The sequence below is a fragment of the Marmota flaviventris genome, chromosome 19 (genome assembly GCF_047511675.1).
Source record: "Marmota flaviventris isolate mMarFla1 chromosome 19, mMarFla1.hap1, whole genome shotgun sequence".
In the NCBI taxonomy this organism is placed as follows: Eukaryota; Metazoa; Chordata; class Mammalia; order Rodentia; family Sciuridae; genus Marmota; species Marmota flaviventris.
This window is the reverse complement of record NC_092516.1, coordinates 21,811,852-21,828,911: the sequence shown is the minus strand read 5'-3', so window position 1 is coordinate 21,828,911 and position 17,060 is coordinate 21,811,852. Positions and strand designations below refer to the sequence as shown.

The window sequence follows — 17,060 nt, the reverse complement described above, 5'->3', positions numbered from 1 at the left end:
GGTTAAGTCTGAACCATCTGTCTGCTAGGGATACTGGTTTTGGGCTTCCCCCAGTGTTGCCTTCTCTGGAACTGGGAAGGATGAGTCAGAGGGAGAGTGGAGGGCCAGTCTGGGAAGGGTGGTTGTGGTTAGTCTCACCTCTAGTAGTGGAGTCAGCAAGGTCTGGGCACCATCAGCTCCCACCCTCAGGAAATAGGCTGGCAGCTTGTCCTTCCTGCCCTCAAGTGCCAGACCTCCAAGCACATACCTGCCAAGGACAAGATGCCCTTCTGGCTCTGGGCATATGTGCTGTGAACATCTTCCTATAATCTCAGTCCCTCCAACTGCCTTATCTACCATTCCAAGCCAGTCTTGGCAGTTTTGGAGGGTCAGGGCCAGGTTGTGTTTTTGTTCTTCCTGATAAGTACTGATGACTTGCTCATATGCCAAGCACTATTTTAAGAATTTTTGTTAATGTATTTAATCATTGTAGCAATTGTAGGAAGCAGGGTTATTAGTATTTCTATCTTGGTTAGGAACCTGAGGTACACAAAGGTTGTAATTTGCCTAAGATCATACACCTAGTACCAGGAAAGAATTAGGGAGATCTCAGGGTTTTTGTTTTTTTGTTTCTTCCTGGAGGGCCTCACACATATGAGGGAAGTACAATACCACTAAACTACACCCCCAGTCCCATATCTGCTTCTGGGTTGAGGTTTCTGGTTGGCCTTAGGTAGAAGTCAGAGAAAAAAAGATGCACTCCAAATATTCTCTTCCAACGTTTCCAGCATTTGTAAGAAAAGTGGGCATCAATGTAACCTTATTTCCTGGGAAGGTAACAGGCCCAGAGAGAGATTGGGATTTGCCATAGATTCATGACCAGCAAATAGTACAGAGATCTGATCCCAAACCTACCTTTGTATAAACCGTCTCTGAAGCAGACATCGGGAGAAGGTATGTGAAGCCTACCTGGCCCTGGCCTGAGATAGGCAGGGAAGACAAAATAAAAATGGAAACTAGGAAGGTCTGTCAACCATATCCTTCACAGCTCCAGGGGAATGTTTCTATGCTGGAAGCAAGTTTATTAGAAGCCAGGCTCTCATCAAAGCATTTTCACATTCAACAATTCTGAATATTTTTGTTTGTTTATGCCAGGGACTGAGCCCAGGGGTCTTTAACCACTGAGCCATATTCCCAGCCCTTTTAATTTTGAGACAGGATCCCACTAAGTTGCTGAGGTTGGCTTTCCTCCTGCCTTAGCCTCCTGAGTCACTGAGATTACAGGTGTGTGTCACCATGCCCAACATCAACTCTTGAGTTTTGTTTATTTTCGGTTTTTTTAAATATTTTTTAGTTGTAGATGGACATAATACCTTTATTTTATTTATTTATTCTTATGTGGTGCTGAGGACTGAACTCAGGGCCTCGAACGTGCCAGGTGAACACTCTACCACTGAGCCACAACCCCAGGCCCCAATTCTGAGTTTTTCTGACAAAGGCACAGACAAGTTAACTGTTCAAGGTGACTTAAGTAGTAAGTGGAGGAACTGGGATTTGAACCCAGGAAGTCTGGCTCCATGGTTAAGTCCCAGAGAAGGGTGACTGACCAGCTCAGGGTCACACAGCCATAGCCCCAAAGCTAAGAGCTGCTGGCTACCCTCCAGCCCAGAAAAAGCTATGACTACTGACTACTAGCCAACTGGGGGCGGAGCAGAGGTGGAGCCAGGGAGACCCAGGTGGCCTCTCTGACAACCACAGTACAGGCAGCAGAGTGGCCTGGAGCAGCATGAAGCAGAGCTGGAGACCAGTACTGCTCATCCTGGGAATGGTGGTCCTTATAGAAGGTAAGCCACCCATTGATGAGGGAGTGGGGAGTGACATGGTAGGGGTTCACAGGCCACCCTCTGCTCTTCAGCCCCTGCAATTTGGTGAGGGATCCTGTCTGGGGCAACAGTCTGCCTAAGATGATGTCAGTGTGGTTGTTTGGGCAGGGGGATATGTGACCACCTATGTCAAAATGGGTATGATTTTTTTGAGCAGGGTTAATCTGTGTCTGCAGGGACTATCATTGTGTCTCTGGGTAGTCCTGCCTATGTGTATATCTTATGCTGTCTGCCTCTCTGCTTTCAGACTTACCTCAGGCAAGTTCAGGAGCACCCCTGGCCTGGGTATTTGTCTTTCCTCCATCCCATCTTGGATCTCTCAGCTAATATGTTCAATGGGTCTATGTATGCCTGTGAAGGAGAACAGGCAAGGCAGGGACCCTTTGGTAGAACCCCTGGCAGCTCCTGGGAAGCTGGGGAGTCTGGAGTTGTTAGAATAGGGGTGGAGTGAGTCTCAATCTTTTGGGGCTCTTCCCCAATTGGACATGACGTAGGCTTCTAATCCTTCTCTTAGGCCTCCACAGCTAAAGAGACAATTAAGCTAATGCTCTCCACAAACACAGGCTGCCTCCCTGACTCAATGCTGGGGGCAGGAGTTGGGGGTTCTTAAGGCTAAAGGAAGGTTGGTCTGGTCCCAAGCTGAACCCCAGGCTCTGTTTCTCAGGCCCAGGAATGATGAGCACAGCTGAGGGAGGAGGACTAATTACTGAGTGTGCACTCTGAATGGGTTCCAATAAAAGCTGTTTCTCGGCCTCATATAAATATTTTCATTCTGGGAGGGGCTGGTGAGGTAGCCAGAGTCATAGGCAAGGACCCAGGGACTGTCCCCACTGAGCCTGAACCAGGAGGTTAGGTGCCCCCAAGCCTCACCTGTCTCTTTTTTTCCCCCAGGTCTTCAAGCAGCTCAGCGTGGTAAGCTCTGGGGAAAGATGTGGGGACATGGAGGCTGGGTCTTACTTGGGTCTGGGTCAGGCCTGGGGTGGAGGCAGGACAGGGGTCAGCAGTCTGTCTGACCCATCCTTCTCCACAGTCTGTGGGCAGCGTGGCCCTGGCCCCCCCAAGCCTCAGGAGGGCAACACAGCACCTGGTGAATGGCCCTGGCAGGCCAGTGTGAGGAGGCAGGGAGTCCACATCTGCAGTGGCTCCCTTGTGGCAGACACCTGGGTTCTCACCGCTGCCCACTGCTTTGAAAAGTGAGTCATGGTTGGGGTCAGGTAGGGTCTCTGGCTTAGGGGTGGATGATTTGTTCCCATGCCCCACAAAACTAGTCCCTGCACCTAAAATTCCATTTGATAATCTGACATATGTCAGGTACATATTCTCAAGTTAATTTTAACAACAACCTTGGGGCTGGGAATATAGCTCAGTTGGTAGAGTGCTTGCCTTGCATGCACAAGGCCCTGGGTTCAATCCTCAGCACCAAAAAAAAAAAAAAACTTTCATGGTAGGAACTCAGAAACTCAACCTTTCATTTACAAATGACTGAGCTGGAGAGAAAAGGAATTACTGTGCTTAAAGTCATGGACTGATATCTTCCCACCTTCCACCTACCTATGTCGTCACTCTCTCCTTGCACTCAATAGCCTGGGTCTTACCTTTCCTATTCCAGGGCAGCAGCAACAGAACTGAGCTCCTGGTCCATTGTCCTTGGTTCTCTGCAGCGTGAGGGGTTAAGCCCAGGGGCTGAGGAGGTGGGGGTGGCTGCCCTACAGTTGCCCAAGGCCTATAACCACTACAGCCAGGGCTCAGACCTGGCCCTGCTTCAGCTTGCCCACCCCACAGCCCATACACCCCTCTGCCTACCCCAACCTGGGCATCGCTTCCCCTTTGGAGCCTCTTGCTGGGCCACTGGCTGGGATCAAGACACCAGTGATGGTAAGTGCCGTCCTAGCCTAAAGCCCAAAGAGGCACTCTGCTATCCCAATGACACATAGTCTTATCTCCTGCCTGTCCCGGCCCCAAGTCTCCCTTGCTTCCTAGAACTCAGATTCCAGCCTTAACCCCTATCTTTTTGCCAGCTCCCAGGACCCTACGGAATTTGCGCCTGCATCTAATCAGCCGCCCCACGTGTAACTGTCTCTACAACCGGCTGCATCAGCGGCTCCTGGCTAGCCCAGCTAGGCCGGGAATGCTGTGTGGGGGTGCTCAGCCTGGGGTGCAGGGGCCCTGTCAGGTTTGAGGGGAAGGGAAAAGGAGAGGGAACCTAGCCTTGGGCTGGGGGGCTCAACCCAGAGAAGAATAGAAGGGCTGCAGTCAGAGGGTGTCTTCCTTGTCTCCATTGCCTGACTCCAGGGAGATTCTGGAGGTCCTGTGCTGTGCCGTGAGCCTGATGGACATTGGGTTCAGGCAGGGATCATCAGCTTTGCATCAAGATGTGCTCAGGAGGACAATCCTGTGCTGCTGACCGACATAGCTGCTCACAGCTCCTGGCTGCAGGCTCGCGCTCAGGGGGCAGCCTTCCTGGCCCAGAACCCAGGGACTGTGGAGACCAGTGATGAGGATAGCTGTGTAGGTATGAGCAGAGTGTTCAGAGTGGGGATGTATGGGGATACTGAAGCCTGCATGAGGATTTCTGGGCAGCAGGTGCAAGTCACAATAAAGCAAACTTCAGTTCAGAATAGAGTTGAGGGGCTGAGTTGTGGCTCAGTGGTAGAGCACTTGCCTGGCATGTGTGAGGCCCTGAGTTTGATCCCCAGCACCACATATAAATAAATAAATAAATAAAATAAAAAAGATCCATTGACAAAAATATTTTTAAAAAATACAGAATAGAGGGGGCTGGGGATGTGGCTCAAGTGGTAGCGCGCTCATCTGGCATGCGTGCGGCCTGGGTTCGATCCTCAGCACCACATACCAACAAAGATGTTGTGTCTGCCGATAACTAAAAAAATAAATAAATATTTTAAAAAAAATACAGAATAGAGTTGAAACAACACACTACCAATGGGCCTTTAAGGCCTCTTTTGGCCCTTGGGATGGGAATAACCCCATTGGGGCTGAGAGGTATAGGATGCTTGGAGCTTTATGGGTTTGGAGTTTAGGTAAGAAAAGGGATCACTGAGATTTGAGTGGAAGTTTTTTGGGGAAGCTACAAGCTTCCGCACAGAGATTCAGTGAGACAGGGCAGGGCACCCACTCAGACACCTGGCATTAAGTGACTGACATGCAAACTGCATGCAAAATAATTCCTGGGAAGGAAGCTATGTCTTGATGTTGAGAGAAGCCAAGTGAGCCAGGAATTCTGGAGCCAGTCCAGGCCTGGAGGAGTGCAGATGGGTTGAGCGGGGGAGTGATGAGCAGGGCCCTTCCTGGAAGACTGGGACAGAGTATTGTCAGACCATCTGGGTTAAGAGCTCAGGTTGGCTTTTGAATCCAGGAGCTCCCTACCACTGAGCTACATCTCCAGCCCTTTTGTTTTGAGGAAGAGTCTCACAAAATTGCCCAGGCTGTCCTCTTACTTGTGATCCTCTTGTCATAGCCTTCTGAGTGGCTGGGATCGCAGGCCTTCATTACCACTCCCAGCCATCCCTGACTTTTGAATCCCAAGTCTGCTACTTGCTCTTGGTTTAAGAGCTAGAAGAAAGTCACTTAACTTCTCAGGAACTTTGGTTACTTCTGGTAATGAGGGTAACAAAAGTCAATTTAAAAGGATATTGAGAGGATTTGATAGCGCATGGGAAATATTTAAGCACAGGGCCTGGCACACAGTGAACACTTAAGTCAAATGACATAATTCATCTTTTTCAGCCTGTGGATCCTTGAGGACCAATGGTCCCCAGGCAGGAGCCCCCTCCCAGTGGCCCTGGGATGCCAGGCTGAAGCACCAGGGGAGACTGGCCTGTGGCGGAGCCCTTGTGTCAGAGGAGGTGGTGCTGACCGCTGCCCACTGCTTCATTGGGTGAGCTCTTGCACCTCTCCTTTGTGCCCCTTGCCCCAGTTCTGTTACCCAGTGCTCTCAATGCTGCCTCTGCACAGGCGCCAGACCCTAGAGGAGTGGAGTGTAGGGCTAGGGGCTGAAACAGAGGAGCACAGCCTGAAGCAACTCATCCTCCATGGGGCCTATACCCACCCAGAGGGAGGCTATGATATGGCCCTCTTGCTGCTGGCCCAACCTGTGACACTAGGCCCCAAAGTGCGGCCCCTTTGCCTGCCCTACACTGATCACCACCTGCCTGATGGGGAACGTGGCTGGGTCCTGGGGATGGCCCACCAAGGAGCAGGTATGTAGAACCAGGCCATCAGGAGTTGTCCATCCAGCCTAAAGGCCAATGGGACATTCTGATTCTTTTCCCTTGTCCTGTAGGCTTCAGCTCCCCCCAGATGGTACCTGTGACTCTTTTGGGGCCAAGAGCCTGCAGTCGTCTGCATGCAGCCCCTGGAAGTGATGGTATCCCCATTTTGCCAGGGATGGTGTGTACCAGTGTTGTGGGTGAGCTGCCCCACTGTGAGGTGAGACCCAGTTCATCAAACCATACCCAACAGACCCCCAGCCCTCCCTCACCCTGCAGTTTATGAACAGACCTGTCAGGCTTGGCTTCTAGCTCTAATCCCACCTGAAAGTAATCCTTTCTGCCAACTAGCCCCCAAACTGCCAGAGATCCAGTCCCTAGCCCCTTTCGCTCTTCCCCAGTTGCCTAAAGAAAAAAAGGAAGTCACCCAGTGTCACCTGACCTCACAGGGCCTGTCTGGAGCACCACTGGTGCACAAGGTGAGGGGCACATGGTTCCTGGCTGGTCTACATAGCTTTGGGGATGCCTGCCAAGGCCCTGCACAGCCTGCGGTCTTCACAGCACTCCCTGCCTATGAGGACTGGATCAGCAGTTTGGACTGGCAGGTCTACTTCGCTGAGGAGCCAGAGCCTGAGATTGAGGCTGGAAGCTGCCTAGCCAACTGGAGTATGTGACCCCGAGGGTTTCCTGATGAACTGCCTTTCTCTAGACTCCTCTCTCAATCTAGGGAGAGCACTATTCTAACCCACCTGTAGCTGACCTGGATGGGGAAGAGCACTGGACAAACCCATGTGGATGCTAGGGAGTAGGCCTCTTAACCTCTTTGAACCTCAGTATCCTCATCTGCCACAGGAACCAAGACAGACACTACTCTTTTAAGGGAGGGAACTAAGTTGTGAGGATGAAGCCAACCCCACCCTACTTTTTCACCTTGACAGGTCAACCAGCCAGCTGTTGACAGGTGACTCTCTAGGCTGTTCACAGGACGCGAGAAAAGTGAGGCAACTCCCACATCAACTCCTCTGCCCCAGCCTCCACGCCATGTGTAGTTCCAGTCCCTGAGGCAGCCCAACAGCTCATCTGGCTATGGGAAGAGCCTGCCCAAAATCAGAAGATGCTCCCACTCTCTGCCCTGCAGGACAGAGATGTCACCTGTGGGTCTTCCCACACTCAGCTCTGCTGTCCAATGCAGGCATCCCCAGTTCTCCCTATACTTCATTCTCTCAGATACAATCACACCAGTCATCTCTTTTGAAATTTTCTTTTTTGGGGGGGAGCAATTTTCCATTTTTTAAACTTAAATAAATTGTTACAAAATAGACTTTAGAAAATAAGTTACAAACTGTAGCAAAAGGCTCCCCTTCCACAGGCAACATTCCCACTCCTGGTGCTCTGAGTCTGCCACTCCCAAGCGTTGGAATCTAGCTGGTGAGGGTGGCTCAGCACCTTGGCAGAGCCTGGCACCAGGAAGAGCATGGTGACAAAAGCTGGGGGAAGAAGGTCCTTCAAGGGCAGGGACATGAGGAATGACCTTTCCCCTTCTTGGGAAAGAAGCCAGATGTGGGTCCTCTTCACAGGGAGAGGAGAAAAGAGATGGGGATGCCCAAGCTACTCCTGAGCAAAACAAGGAGATCAAGCCCCTCTCTGCCTGCACCCCCGCTCCCTCCAGTGTTCTGATCTTTGGAGACTTGAAATTCAGAGGGAGAAGCTGAGGTCTGCAGGCCACTGGGGTGAAGGGTCCAGAAGTTGGGTTGTGGGAGTGGGTGGAGGGGGCAATGACAAATCCCCTCTGCCTGTTGCTGGTGCCACTGGGGCTCCTGGGAAGAGAAAGAGAGGAAGTCACCAACTTGAGGGGGCAGATGCCACATGTCCCCAGGCTGCAGGCCATTCCTACCTGCCCATGGTCCCAGAGGTCCATATGAAAGCCCAGAAATTCTAGGATTCCCAATTATTTTCCCAACTGGCACTCACTCCATTTCCCTTGAAATCATAAGAAATCTTTTATATTGAGAGTCATCCCTTTTGCTTCCAGTGGATTGTCACCCACCATCCTCTCCCCTGATAAGCTCTGGTGAAGGGCCTACCATCTTAGGATACCCACCCTTGATGGCCACTAGATGGAATGGGTCCTCCTCTCTAGAGGAGGAGGAGGAGGGATAGAGCCCAGGGCTTGCTGAAGGAAGAGGCTGTCCCACTCCTCCACAGCTTCATCCTTCAACAGGCTGGGTGGAGGCGAGTCTACACTGAGATCCCCTCGATAGAGGATGAGAGATAGGGGCTAATAACTGCTATTACTATAGCTAAGCCAGGCTTCAAAGAAATAATTATCTGTGACTCAGTCCTCCAAGTTAAGGCATGCAGGGGGTGGGGGGTTGCAGGTGGAAAGGGTGGTTTGGTTAGATCCTAAAAAGATGGCCAGCAGAGGGAGAACATAAGAGTTGACTAAAGAAAGAAAAAGAGATGTGGGAGCAAAGGTCCTAGGAAAGGATTAGAGGCCTAGTTTCCAAGAAAAAAGAGCAAAGACAAGATATAGGGAAAGAGGGACAAGGAACTGCGTACTGACCAGTGACCCAGTTTCCACAGCCAAGTCAGTAGTGAAATCATAAAGCAGTCAAAGCAGAGGCAGTCACTGACTGAGGGGGCTGATCCCACACCTCACCCAGGCCTGTAGGCCATTTCCCCCACACCCACCCTATATGAGAACACAGGAATCCTGGCATTCCCAATAATTCCCCACCCATGCCCATTTTGAGAAAGAAAAAAACCTACACAAAATCAATGACTTCACTTTTTTTTTTCCTCTGAAAATAATTACTGGCTGAATCAGGAGGGTTTCCATATATAATAGTCAAGAAATATTCAGCTATTCCCTCCCTTACCAATGAAACAAAAAGGAATTCCTCTTTGACTATATAACACAGGAGCCTACACAGCTACCTGCCCCAACCCACTACACTATTTATCTGACCATGGTTTGGTATTAACGTTTTCATTTTACAAACAAGGAAGCTGAGTCCCTGAGAGGTTGAATGATGAGCTCCAGGTATCACTTTAGGGGAAAGTGGGGCTTACATGTAAATTCTAGTTAACAAAGCATGTGTGCTTCCCCTATGGTGCCTCTAAAATAGCTAGGGCTGCCTTTCAGCTGGCCCACTCTCTATCCTACACCCCAAAGAGCTTGTTCTTATTTGAAGTGTCAATCGGATTTCAAAATGAGTTTAACCCATACATTTATGTGAGCCCAGGATCCACCCTACATTATTTCAGTAATAGTTGCATTTCCCCTTAGAGTCTACCCCTAAGACACTCTCAGGCCACGAAGCCTGAAAGATGCCTCAGCTCACCTCTGGGATGAAGCATATAGCAAAGACCTCGTCCAGTCAGCTTATCACTTCTCCTTGACAACAGGGATTGGTTCAGATCTCAGTTGCTCAAAAGGCAGCATCCTTGAACTAGTTTTCTTCACTTTAGGTCCCCCACCCACTTAAAGTATATGTAGCTCTCTCATTCCTTATCCCACACCTACCTTAGGGCCTGGTTTTACCTTCCTCTAATGCCCACCCTCTTTCTGTGACCCTTCAATCCTCTACCCAAGCCCATTCATGCCCGCTTACCAGATCTGGCCACTGTCCATTCTTCTTGGTGTTGCTGCTGATGCTGCAGGAAGCTGATTCGGCGGCGGAAGTGGCGGGGACAATGGGGACAGGTGAAAGGTCCCTCACGAGGTGCATGGACCCGCCCATGGCCCTCTAGCCGGGCAGCTGTCCGGAAGGCCTTGCCACAGATGTTGCAGCGGTGGCGTTTGGGGTCTGTGTGGGTCCTGCCATGGTTCTTAAGAGACAGCAGGTTAGGTAGAAGTTTAGGGCACAGGGAGCAGGGATACAGTCCAGTGGTGTGGGCCTTCTGGTGGTTCAGCAGGCTCCCAGCATGGCGGTAGGAACGCCCACACTGGGCACAGCGGAAAGGACGCTCCTTGTCTTCAGCTGCTATGGAATTTACTCCTTGCCCTCCACTAGCTTGCTCAGCAGTCTCTTCTGGAGCCCTGGGGTGTTCTGAAGTGGCCTCCTGAGCTTTCTCTTGACCAGGGAGACCTGCTTTGTCCTCTATAATCCCAGCTTGGGGACCTCTGGCCTCCTCTATCTGACTTGGCATCTGACTGTAGCCCTTGGCATGAGTCTGCAGATGGGTGACCAGTTCATGGTGGCACTGAAAGGCCTTGCCACAGTCAGGGCAGGCAAAAGCCTGAGCAGCTATGTGGTTGTGGCTGTGACTCTTAGTGGCTACAGGGTTTAAGAAATTCTTGGAGCAAAGCAGGCAATAGTGGCGATCTGTCTTGTGGGTATTATGGTTCAAAAGGCCATCTGATTGGCAAAAGGTCTTACCACATTGGCTACAAGTATAGGAATGGCTCTCTGGCTGGAACTGAGAGCTGCTGTCTCCATTGTCCCAGCTATCCACATGACTCAGACTAGGTCCATTGGACTGACTGTCAGGAAGATGGCAAGGACTACTGGGGACATTGTCTTCTGGCTTAGTTAACAGCTGACCCTGAAGAACCCAATCTCCACTGTGATTCATTAGTTTCCTATCTCCTTGCCACCCATCTGCCTTCCCCATGCCCCATGACAGTAGCTCTGCAGCATCTGAGCCTTCTGCCCTGATGGGGCTCTGACTGTGTTCCCCTGGTCTTATGGCTCCATCTTCTACCTGGGGTACTGACTCAATACTACCTGATCTGTCTTTAAGTCCCAGATCATTGGCCAGGTTCTCTTCATTGCCTTCTGTACCACTTGGGTCTCCATGGCCATTGGCCAGCTCCTGTTTAGTCTTTTCCTCATGCTCCCTCAGGTGCCGCTCTAGAGATCCCCGGCCAGGAAAGCCCCGGCCACAGAGAGCACAGCGTACAGCTGCCCGCCGGGACCGGCCTGCCCGCCGCCGCCGACTGTCAGAATGCAGCCTCTGATGGTCCTTAAGGGCCATGCGGTTTGAGTAAGTCTTGGGGCAAGTAGGACAGCTGTATTGGCCTGTCTCATGGCTGCGCCGGTGGTTCAGGAGGCTGCCTGCATGGCGGTAGGTCCGTCCACACTGACCACATCGGAAGGGACGATCTTCTCGAGTCATCTTTTGGGTACCCCCACGCCGCTCAAAATGGACTCGCTGGTGACTAGCCAGCTGTTTCCTCAAGCGAAAGGCCTTCCCACATTCGCTGCAACGGAAACGCCGAGGGTCTGCATGGATGCGCCGGTGGTTCTTGAGAGACATGAGGTTTGAAAAGCCCTTGGAGCAAGCCTGGCAGCCAAAGTGGCCAGTCTGATGGCTCTGCCGGTGATTGATGAGGCTACCAGCATGTTTGTATGAACGGCCACATACCTCACAGCTGAAGGGCCGCTCAGAGCTGGCCTCTGTCTGACAGCCCTTCTCTGCCGTCTCCAACCTTGGCTCTATCTCCTCCCCCTTCACAGTGGTCTCTTCCCATGCCTCTTCCTTCACTCTAGCCACCTCCTCCAAGGGCTCCACTTTAAGTTCTTCCTGGAGCTTTCCGACTTCTGCCTGCTCTGGCACCTTCTCTGCCACATTCTGGGGCTCACTACTGCCTCCTGCCTCTGGGATGGGTCCCACTTGAGGTTCAGAGCCTTTGCAGCGAGGGTGGTTCCGCAGATGATTACGGTAGGCAGCCAGGTTGGGGTAGCAGCGGGAGCAAACAGGACAGATGAAGTCCCCAGTCTGGTGGATCTTGCGGTGGTTCACTAGGCTGCCCCCATGGCGATAAGTCTTGCCACACTGGTTGCAGCGAAAGGGACGGGGTTGGACCTCCAGAAAACTTTCATCAACCTGCATGCAAAGGTTGTCTGCAACTGTGCCACCTACTTCCTCTTCAGACTTTGTGTCCCCACCCTCTCCAGAAACAGAGGTCACTATGCCCTCAAAGACACTGTCAGCAACCACCTCTGTGGCATCGTCTAACATTTCCAAGCAGCTGGAAGCCTTGTCTGTGGTGTTTTCTGAATTCTGACTTTGGTGGTGACGTTCTAGGCTCCCCAGGTCATCATAGGTCTGACCACAGCAGCCACAGATGTGCCCATAACCTGCTCCATCCAATGCTTCCACCTCTCTCTGCAGCTGATTCAGCAGCTCTGCTTCTGAGAGTTGCAGTGGAGGGGATTGGGTGGAGGCCGCCTCTACAGCTCCTTCTTCTTCCCCCTCCTCCTCTGAGCCCTCAGTCATACCAGAGGAATTGTGAGCCTGGCGCCGGTGAAGCCTGTAGCCAGCTCGCCCAGGGAAGATCATACCACAGAGGCAGCAGAGGAAGGGCTGTGCTGAGACTACCTCCCCCGGCCCGTGGTTCTGGAAGTGACTGCGTAGGGCAGGCAGAGAGTCAAACTCCTTCGGGCACAGTGAGCACTGATAGATGCCTGGTGGATGGCAGGGCCTATGGCTTAGCAGGCCAGTGGCATGGGGGAAAGAGCGCCCACAGTCAGAACATGTGTGAGTGACCTCAGATTGCCAGCTGGTGACAGTTTCAGAAGAGTGGGAAGAGGAGTTAGGCTGCTCAGTAGTCGGTTTCTGGTCTTTGTCCATCCCAGGAAGGCCAATACAGAAGTGAGTCCCGCTGCCTTCCTCATTATCTGGGATGTCCAAATTGTCAAGAAAACAAGACTCCTTCCTTTCTAGTCCATTCTCAGTGTCTCTGCTCTCTTTATTACAGGCCTCATTCCTCTCAAGCTCACATTTGTCACCTTCAGATTCAGCCTGTGAACAGTCCCCATCACTTTCCAAGTTGCCTTCAGTCCTACAAGAACTTTCTCCTAAAGGTCCTTGGGGATGATCCAAGCCCCCATTGTCTTCCAACTCCTGGACCCACGTTCCCCCTGGTGGGAGTTTGGCTTCTCCCATACTGGCACCCCGCTTTCGATGCCGCCTGCTCCGCCGTCGGCTATGGCATCGCAAATGGTTCTTCATGGCAGACATGGTATGGAAGTGTTTGGCACAGGCCCCACAACTAAAGTCCCCTGTCTGGTGGGTCTGCCTGTGGTTGATAAGGCTGCCCGAGTGGCGATAGCTCTTCCCACAGTCTCGGCAGGCAAATGCCCGAGGAGGTGACATTGTGGCCTCTGTCCTATTTTCCACTTCCCCTGCCCTATGGGTCAGGACATGATGTTCAAGACTGTCAGGATCTTCAAAAAACATCCCACAGATGCTACATATCTGTGGTGATGTCCCATCTGCTACTGGGGGGATATCAGTGGCCTCTTCTTCATATCTGCATAAGTGCTCCTGATCTGTGTGTAAGGCTGCCCCCGCTCCCACTGGGTCAGGTGGGAGTTCCACCTTGAGGTGGCTGGGGGGACCCTCAGTCCTTGGGTCTGCATTTCGGCGAGCAGCCTTGCAATGTACCCGTACATGGTTTCGCAGGGCCATTAGGTTGGGGTACTTGCGGGGACATAGTGAGCACTGGTACTCTCCTGTTCGATGGCTGTGTCGGTGGTTCACCAGGCTTCCTCGGTGGCGGTAAGCCCGACCACATTCATTGCACTTATAGGGGCGATGGTCTAGAGTGGTGGTAGGGACCCCATCTTCTCTGTGGGTGGTTTCAGTCAACAGCAAAGGAGCTGGTGGTACTGATGACTGTCCATCTTCCCCAGCTCCTTGCCGAGGTCTATGATGAGCCCGCACATGGTTTTTGAGAGCAGCTGCATTGAACAGCTGTTTGGAACAGACTGAGCAGGGGTAGACACCTGTCTGATGGCTCTTTCGATGGTTGATGAGACTCCCAGCATGCCGGTATGTACGGCCACAGTCCCCACAGCGGAAAGGCCGGTATTCTTCCAGGCCACTGTCTTCCAGCTCCCCAGAAGTGCTGAGCTCCCCAGAGCCATTCAGCATCTGTATACTAGGTAGCTGGTCCTGGCTGCTCTCATCTGTGTGACCATTGGTAGTGGGCATCCCTTTCTCTTCCCACGGTTGCTCCTGCCTTTCAACCTCATGGGACTGCTGGTGCTCCAACAGATCCCGGGGAAGCCGGAAGGCACGAGGGCAATAAGGACAGTGGTAAGGCCGATATTGGGCATGTAGTCGGGAATGGTTCTTCAGAGCCATGAGGTTAGAGAACTCCTTGAAGCAGATGGCACAAGGATAAACACCCAGGGTGTGGCTCTGGCGATGATTGGTGAGGCTACCAGCATGCTTGTAGGTCTTGCCACACTGACTGCACTTGTATCGCCGTTCCTCCTCGGCAGGAGGAGACTGGGTGAGCTCTTGTCCCCCAGTGAAGTTCACTACTGATTCAGCCAAATACTGTTCCAAATTGCTAAGGAGGCTGCTTGCTGGGGTGGGGAGAGGTGGGGTTCTGGCAGAATTGGTGGTGGACCCCCAGACCTCTGCAATCTCCTCAGCATCTGGTTGATTTTCCCAGCCTTCCCTTTGTCTGGTAGGCAGATCTTCCCAAGTGCCAGAGGTTGCCCTAGGGTCAGATCCAGACTCACAACCAGGTGTGTCTTTTGTATGTTTTGTCTGGTTTCCCCAGCCTTCCCCAGGGCCAAGCTTCTGGCCCCAGGAGTCAGTGGACACGGTCTCACTCTGGACATGTGGAGTGGCTTCTTTGCGGGGGGGCCTGCGCCTGCGCCGGCCTTCAGGAGCATGAGTCCTCAAGTGGCTCTTGAGGGCCATGGGATTAGTAAAGTCCTTGCCACAGGTGGTACAAGGGAAAAGGCCAGTCTCGTGGGTTCGGCGGTGGTTGACCAGGCTCCCGGGGTGACGGTAGCCCCGCCCACACTGCTGACAGCGATAGGGACGAGGGATGCTGTCAACTTCCTCACTATCCTGGTTGGGAGATGGATGGAGCAGTTCTCGGTGCCGGGACAGTTCTGGGATACTAGGAAAGTGACGCTGACAGTCAGAGCAGCTAAGTGAGAGAGGCGTGTCCTCCATGGGTCAATGTGACAGAAACCTGGAGGTTCAGGAGGAACAGACAGGTGGCAGCAGCATCTTCTTCTGGTGGAGGAGCCAAGGCCTAGGAAGAGGGGGTCGTTATCAAAAAAAGGCCTGAATTAACTATGACTCTTGTTTCTATGAGCCACACATTCACTAGAGGTCACTGAGAGGTTACCTAACCATCAATGCCCAGCGATCTACTTTCTACTAGATCTAACCTGGGAGCACCATCATTTAAGGCCTATGCACAGCTCCCCAAATATGGGAGTTCCTCTAGGCTTAAGTCATACCTAAAAGATAAAGGAATAGAAGTCTAGAGAGTAACTCACTTCTGATCACAAACCTAATATCATGTCTTTCAGGCCAGATTCAAAAGGTTTACTGTTCCCAATCTTATATTCTCTATAATTCTGTGAAAACAAAAAACTTCTATGACACCTGAAAAAGGAAACTAGAATTATTCCTAGGCTTCAGAATAAGAAAGTCAAACCCTTTCTCCTTTATCCTTCAACTAAATAAAGTAACCTGGAAGCACTGAAAAAAACGGCTACTTTCTCCATCAATAACTAATAAAAATATTTTAAAAAAGAAGTCATCTACAGAGAAGGGACTGGTTTGTTCCCTCCACTCATTCCAAGTCCTTTCAGTGTCTCAAGGTCTTCTTTCCAAAAACTCTCTTGCCTACTTTTACGTACTTCCCCCAAACCCCAAATATCTTCCATTTTGGGGGGAAAAAATCCCATCTCTTTTGACACTTTGAATTTCATTTCATCTCCTATTTTCTAGTCCGAGTCGCCTTACTTTACTCTCACCATCCTTTCTCATTTTTTCTTCTACTACTTTTCAATACTGATGACAGTAACTCATGCTGAACATTACCATGTGCCAGGCACTGTAAATATATTCACTGTGTCACTAAATCCTGACAACACTGCAATGCCAGTTAACCCAGCTTACACATGAGAAACACACTGACTGAGGCAGTCTTCACCTTAAAGCTCTTGTTTTCTTAGTAATAGCCCCTCCTGCCTCCTAGTCATCTTGGCCTTTTCCAATTCTGACTATTCACTCCCATGGGACACCAATAGAATTCATCTCCGACTTTAAACCCTTTCACTGAATCTGCCCCCAGAATTCTCACTTCCCAAAGCTCCTTCTCTCAAGAGTCCCCTTCCCTAATCAACCACCAACGAGGTCCTCTATCGTCACTCATCTCTTCTGCCAATTTCCTCTTAGGACCCCTACCTTGCACCGCCGACCCCTTCCCGTTCCCGCCGCGGGCGCGTCCGTTGGGAACCGCGAACGAGAGCGCGCCTGCGCACTGGGACCCTTACCCTAACTGCAGCCGCGCGCCCCAGGGGGTGGCTTTGGGGGGGTCTCGCGCTCCTACACACGAACAGTCAGCCAGGGTTCCCGGAAAGGGGGAAGCACAGTGCAAGAAAAAAAGACGGAGGTGAAGGAAGAGGAAGGTAGAGAGAAGAGGGCACAGCTGGTATGATCCAGAACTCTATCCCCCACCTCCGCGGACACTTCCTATTGTTACTAGGAAACAGGAAGTGTCCTAGATGCAAAATCTTCCCCGTGAAACTTCCGCTTCTGGAACACTTCCTGTCCCGCCTCCAGGCTGCAGTTCTACACAAACACACTTCCGGTGCCAGGTTCTGGCTGGGCGTGACTCTGGCTCCGCCCACGCAGGTCACAACGCTGTTTTCCTTCTCACTACCTTAGCTACCACTCGGTCCAGAGCGGCAAAATCGTTCTGATGCATACTGAATAAGTGCGAGTTTGGGGGGGAATTCTTCAGGCCTGGCCACAGTACTATGGTGACACTTTTTGTGGGACTCCCAAGACAGATGGGGAAAGCTTCATTAAATTCACTCCTTGCTATTAAAGGAAATGTGAAGTAGAGGGTTTAGATACCACAAAACTTTATCATGGCCTTTCTGTCCTCCTATCTTCTAACTCTTGGAGACACTTCCGGTGACCTGGCCAATTCATACAGTCGTCCGGGCGTCCCCTTGCTTTCTTGCTCAGAGAC

At 51.5% G+C, this 17,060-nt stretch overlaps 2 protein-coding genes across 2 annotated transcripts; one reads left to right on the top strand and one right to left on the bottom strand.

The window, feature by feature from the left end:
* The first annotated feature begins 85 nt into the window (after positions 1-85).
* Prss53 (serine protease 53) lies at positions 86-7,412 on the top strand. The gene is made up of 11 exons (XM_027948353.3): positions 86-1,823; positions 2,754-2,774; positions 2,893-3,055; positions 3,472-3,737; positions 3,881-4,035; positions 4,155-4,374; positions 5,610-5,760; positions 5,838-6,082; positions 6,166-6,311; positions 6,541-6,757; positions 7,030-7,412. The coding sequence occupies exons 1-11, from the start codon at positions 1,766-1,768 to the stop codon at positions 7,047-7,049; spliced, it is 1,662 nt and encodes a 553-aa protein (XP_027804154.2). The 5' UTR covers positions 86-1,765; the 3' UTR covers positions 7,050-7,412.
* On the bottom strand, positions 7,337-16,765 carry Znf646 (zinc finger protein 646). Its single transcript, XM_027948348.3, has 3 exons — positions 16,357-16,765; positions 9,706-15,101; positions 7,337-7,908 (listed from the first exon to the last, which is right to left on the bottom strand). The coding sequence occupies exons 2-3, from the start codon at positions 15,017-15,019 to the stop codon at positions 7,787-7,789; spliced, it is 5,436 nt and encodes a 1,811-aa protein (XP_027804149.2). The 5' UTR covers positions 15,020-15,101; positions 16,357-16,765; the 3' UTR covers positions 7,337-7,786.
* Between the last annotated feature and the right edge of the window lie 295 nt (positions 16,766-17,060).

Coding starts and splice junctions, on each gene's coding strand:
- Prss53 (XM_027948353.3), top strand. CDS start 1,766: ATGAAGCAGAGCTGGAGACCAGTACTGCTCATCCTGGGAATGGTGGTC. Junction 6,083..6,165: donor GATGGCCCACCAAGGAGCAG/GTATGTAGAACC, acceptor CTTGTCCTGTAG/GCTTCAGCTCCCCCCAGATG. Junction 6,312..6,540: donor GTGAGCTGCCCCACTGTGAG/GTGAGACCCAGT, acceptor CTGACCTCACAG/GGCCTGTCTGGAGCACCACT.
- Znf646 (XM_027948348.3), bottom strand. CDS start 15,019: ATGGAGGACACGCCTCTCTCACTTAGCTGCTCTGACTGTCAGCGTCAC. Junction 7,909..9,705: donor ATGGACAGTGGCCAGATCTG/GTAAGCGGGCAT, acceptor TTCTCTTCCCAG/GAGCCCCAGTGGCACCAGCA.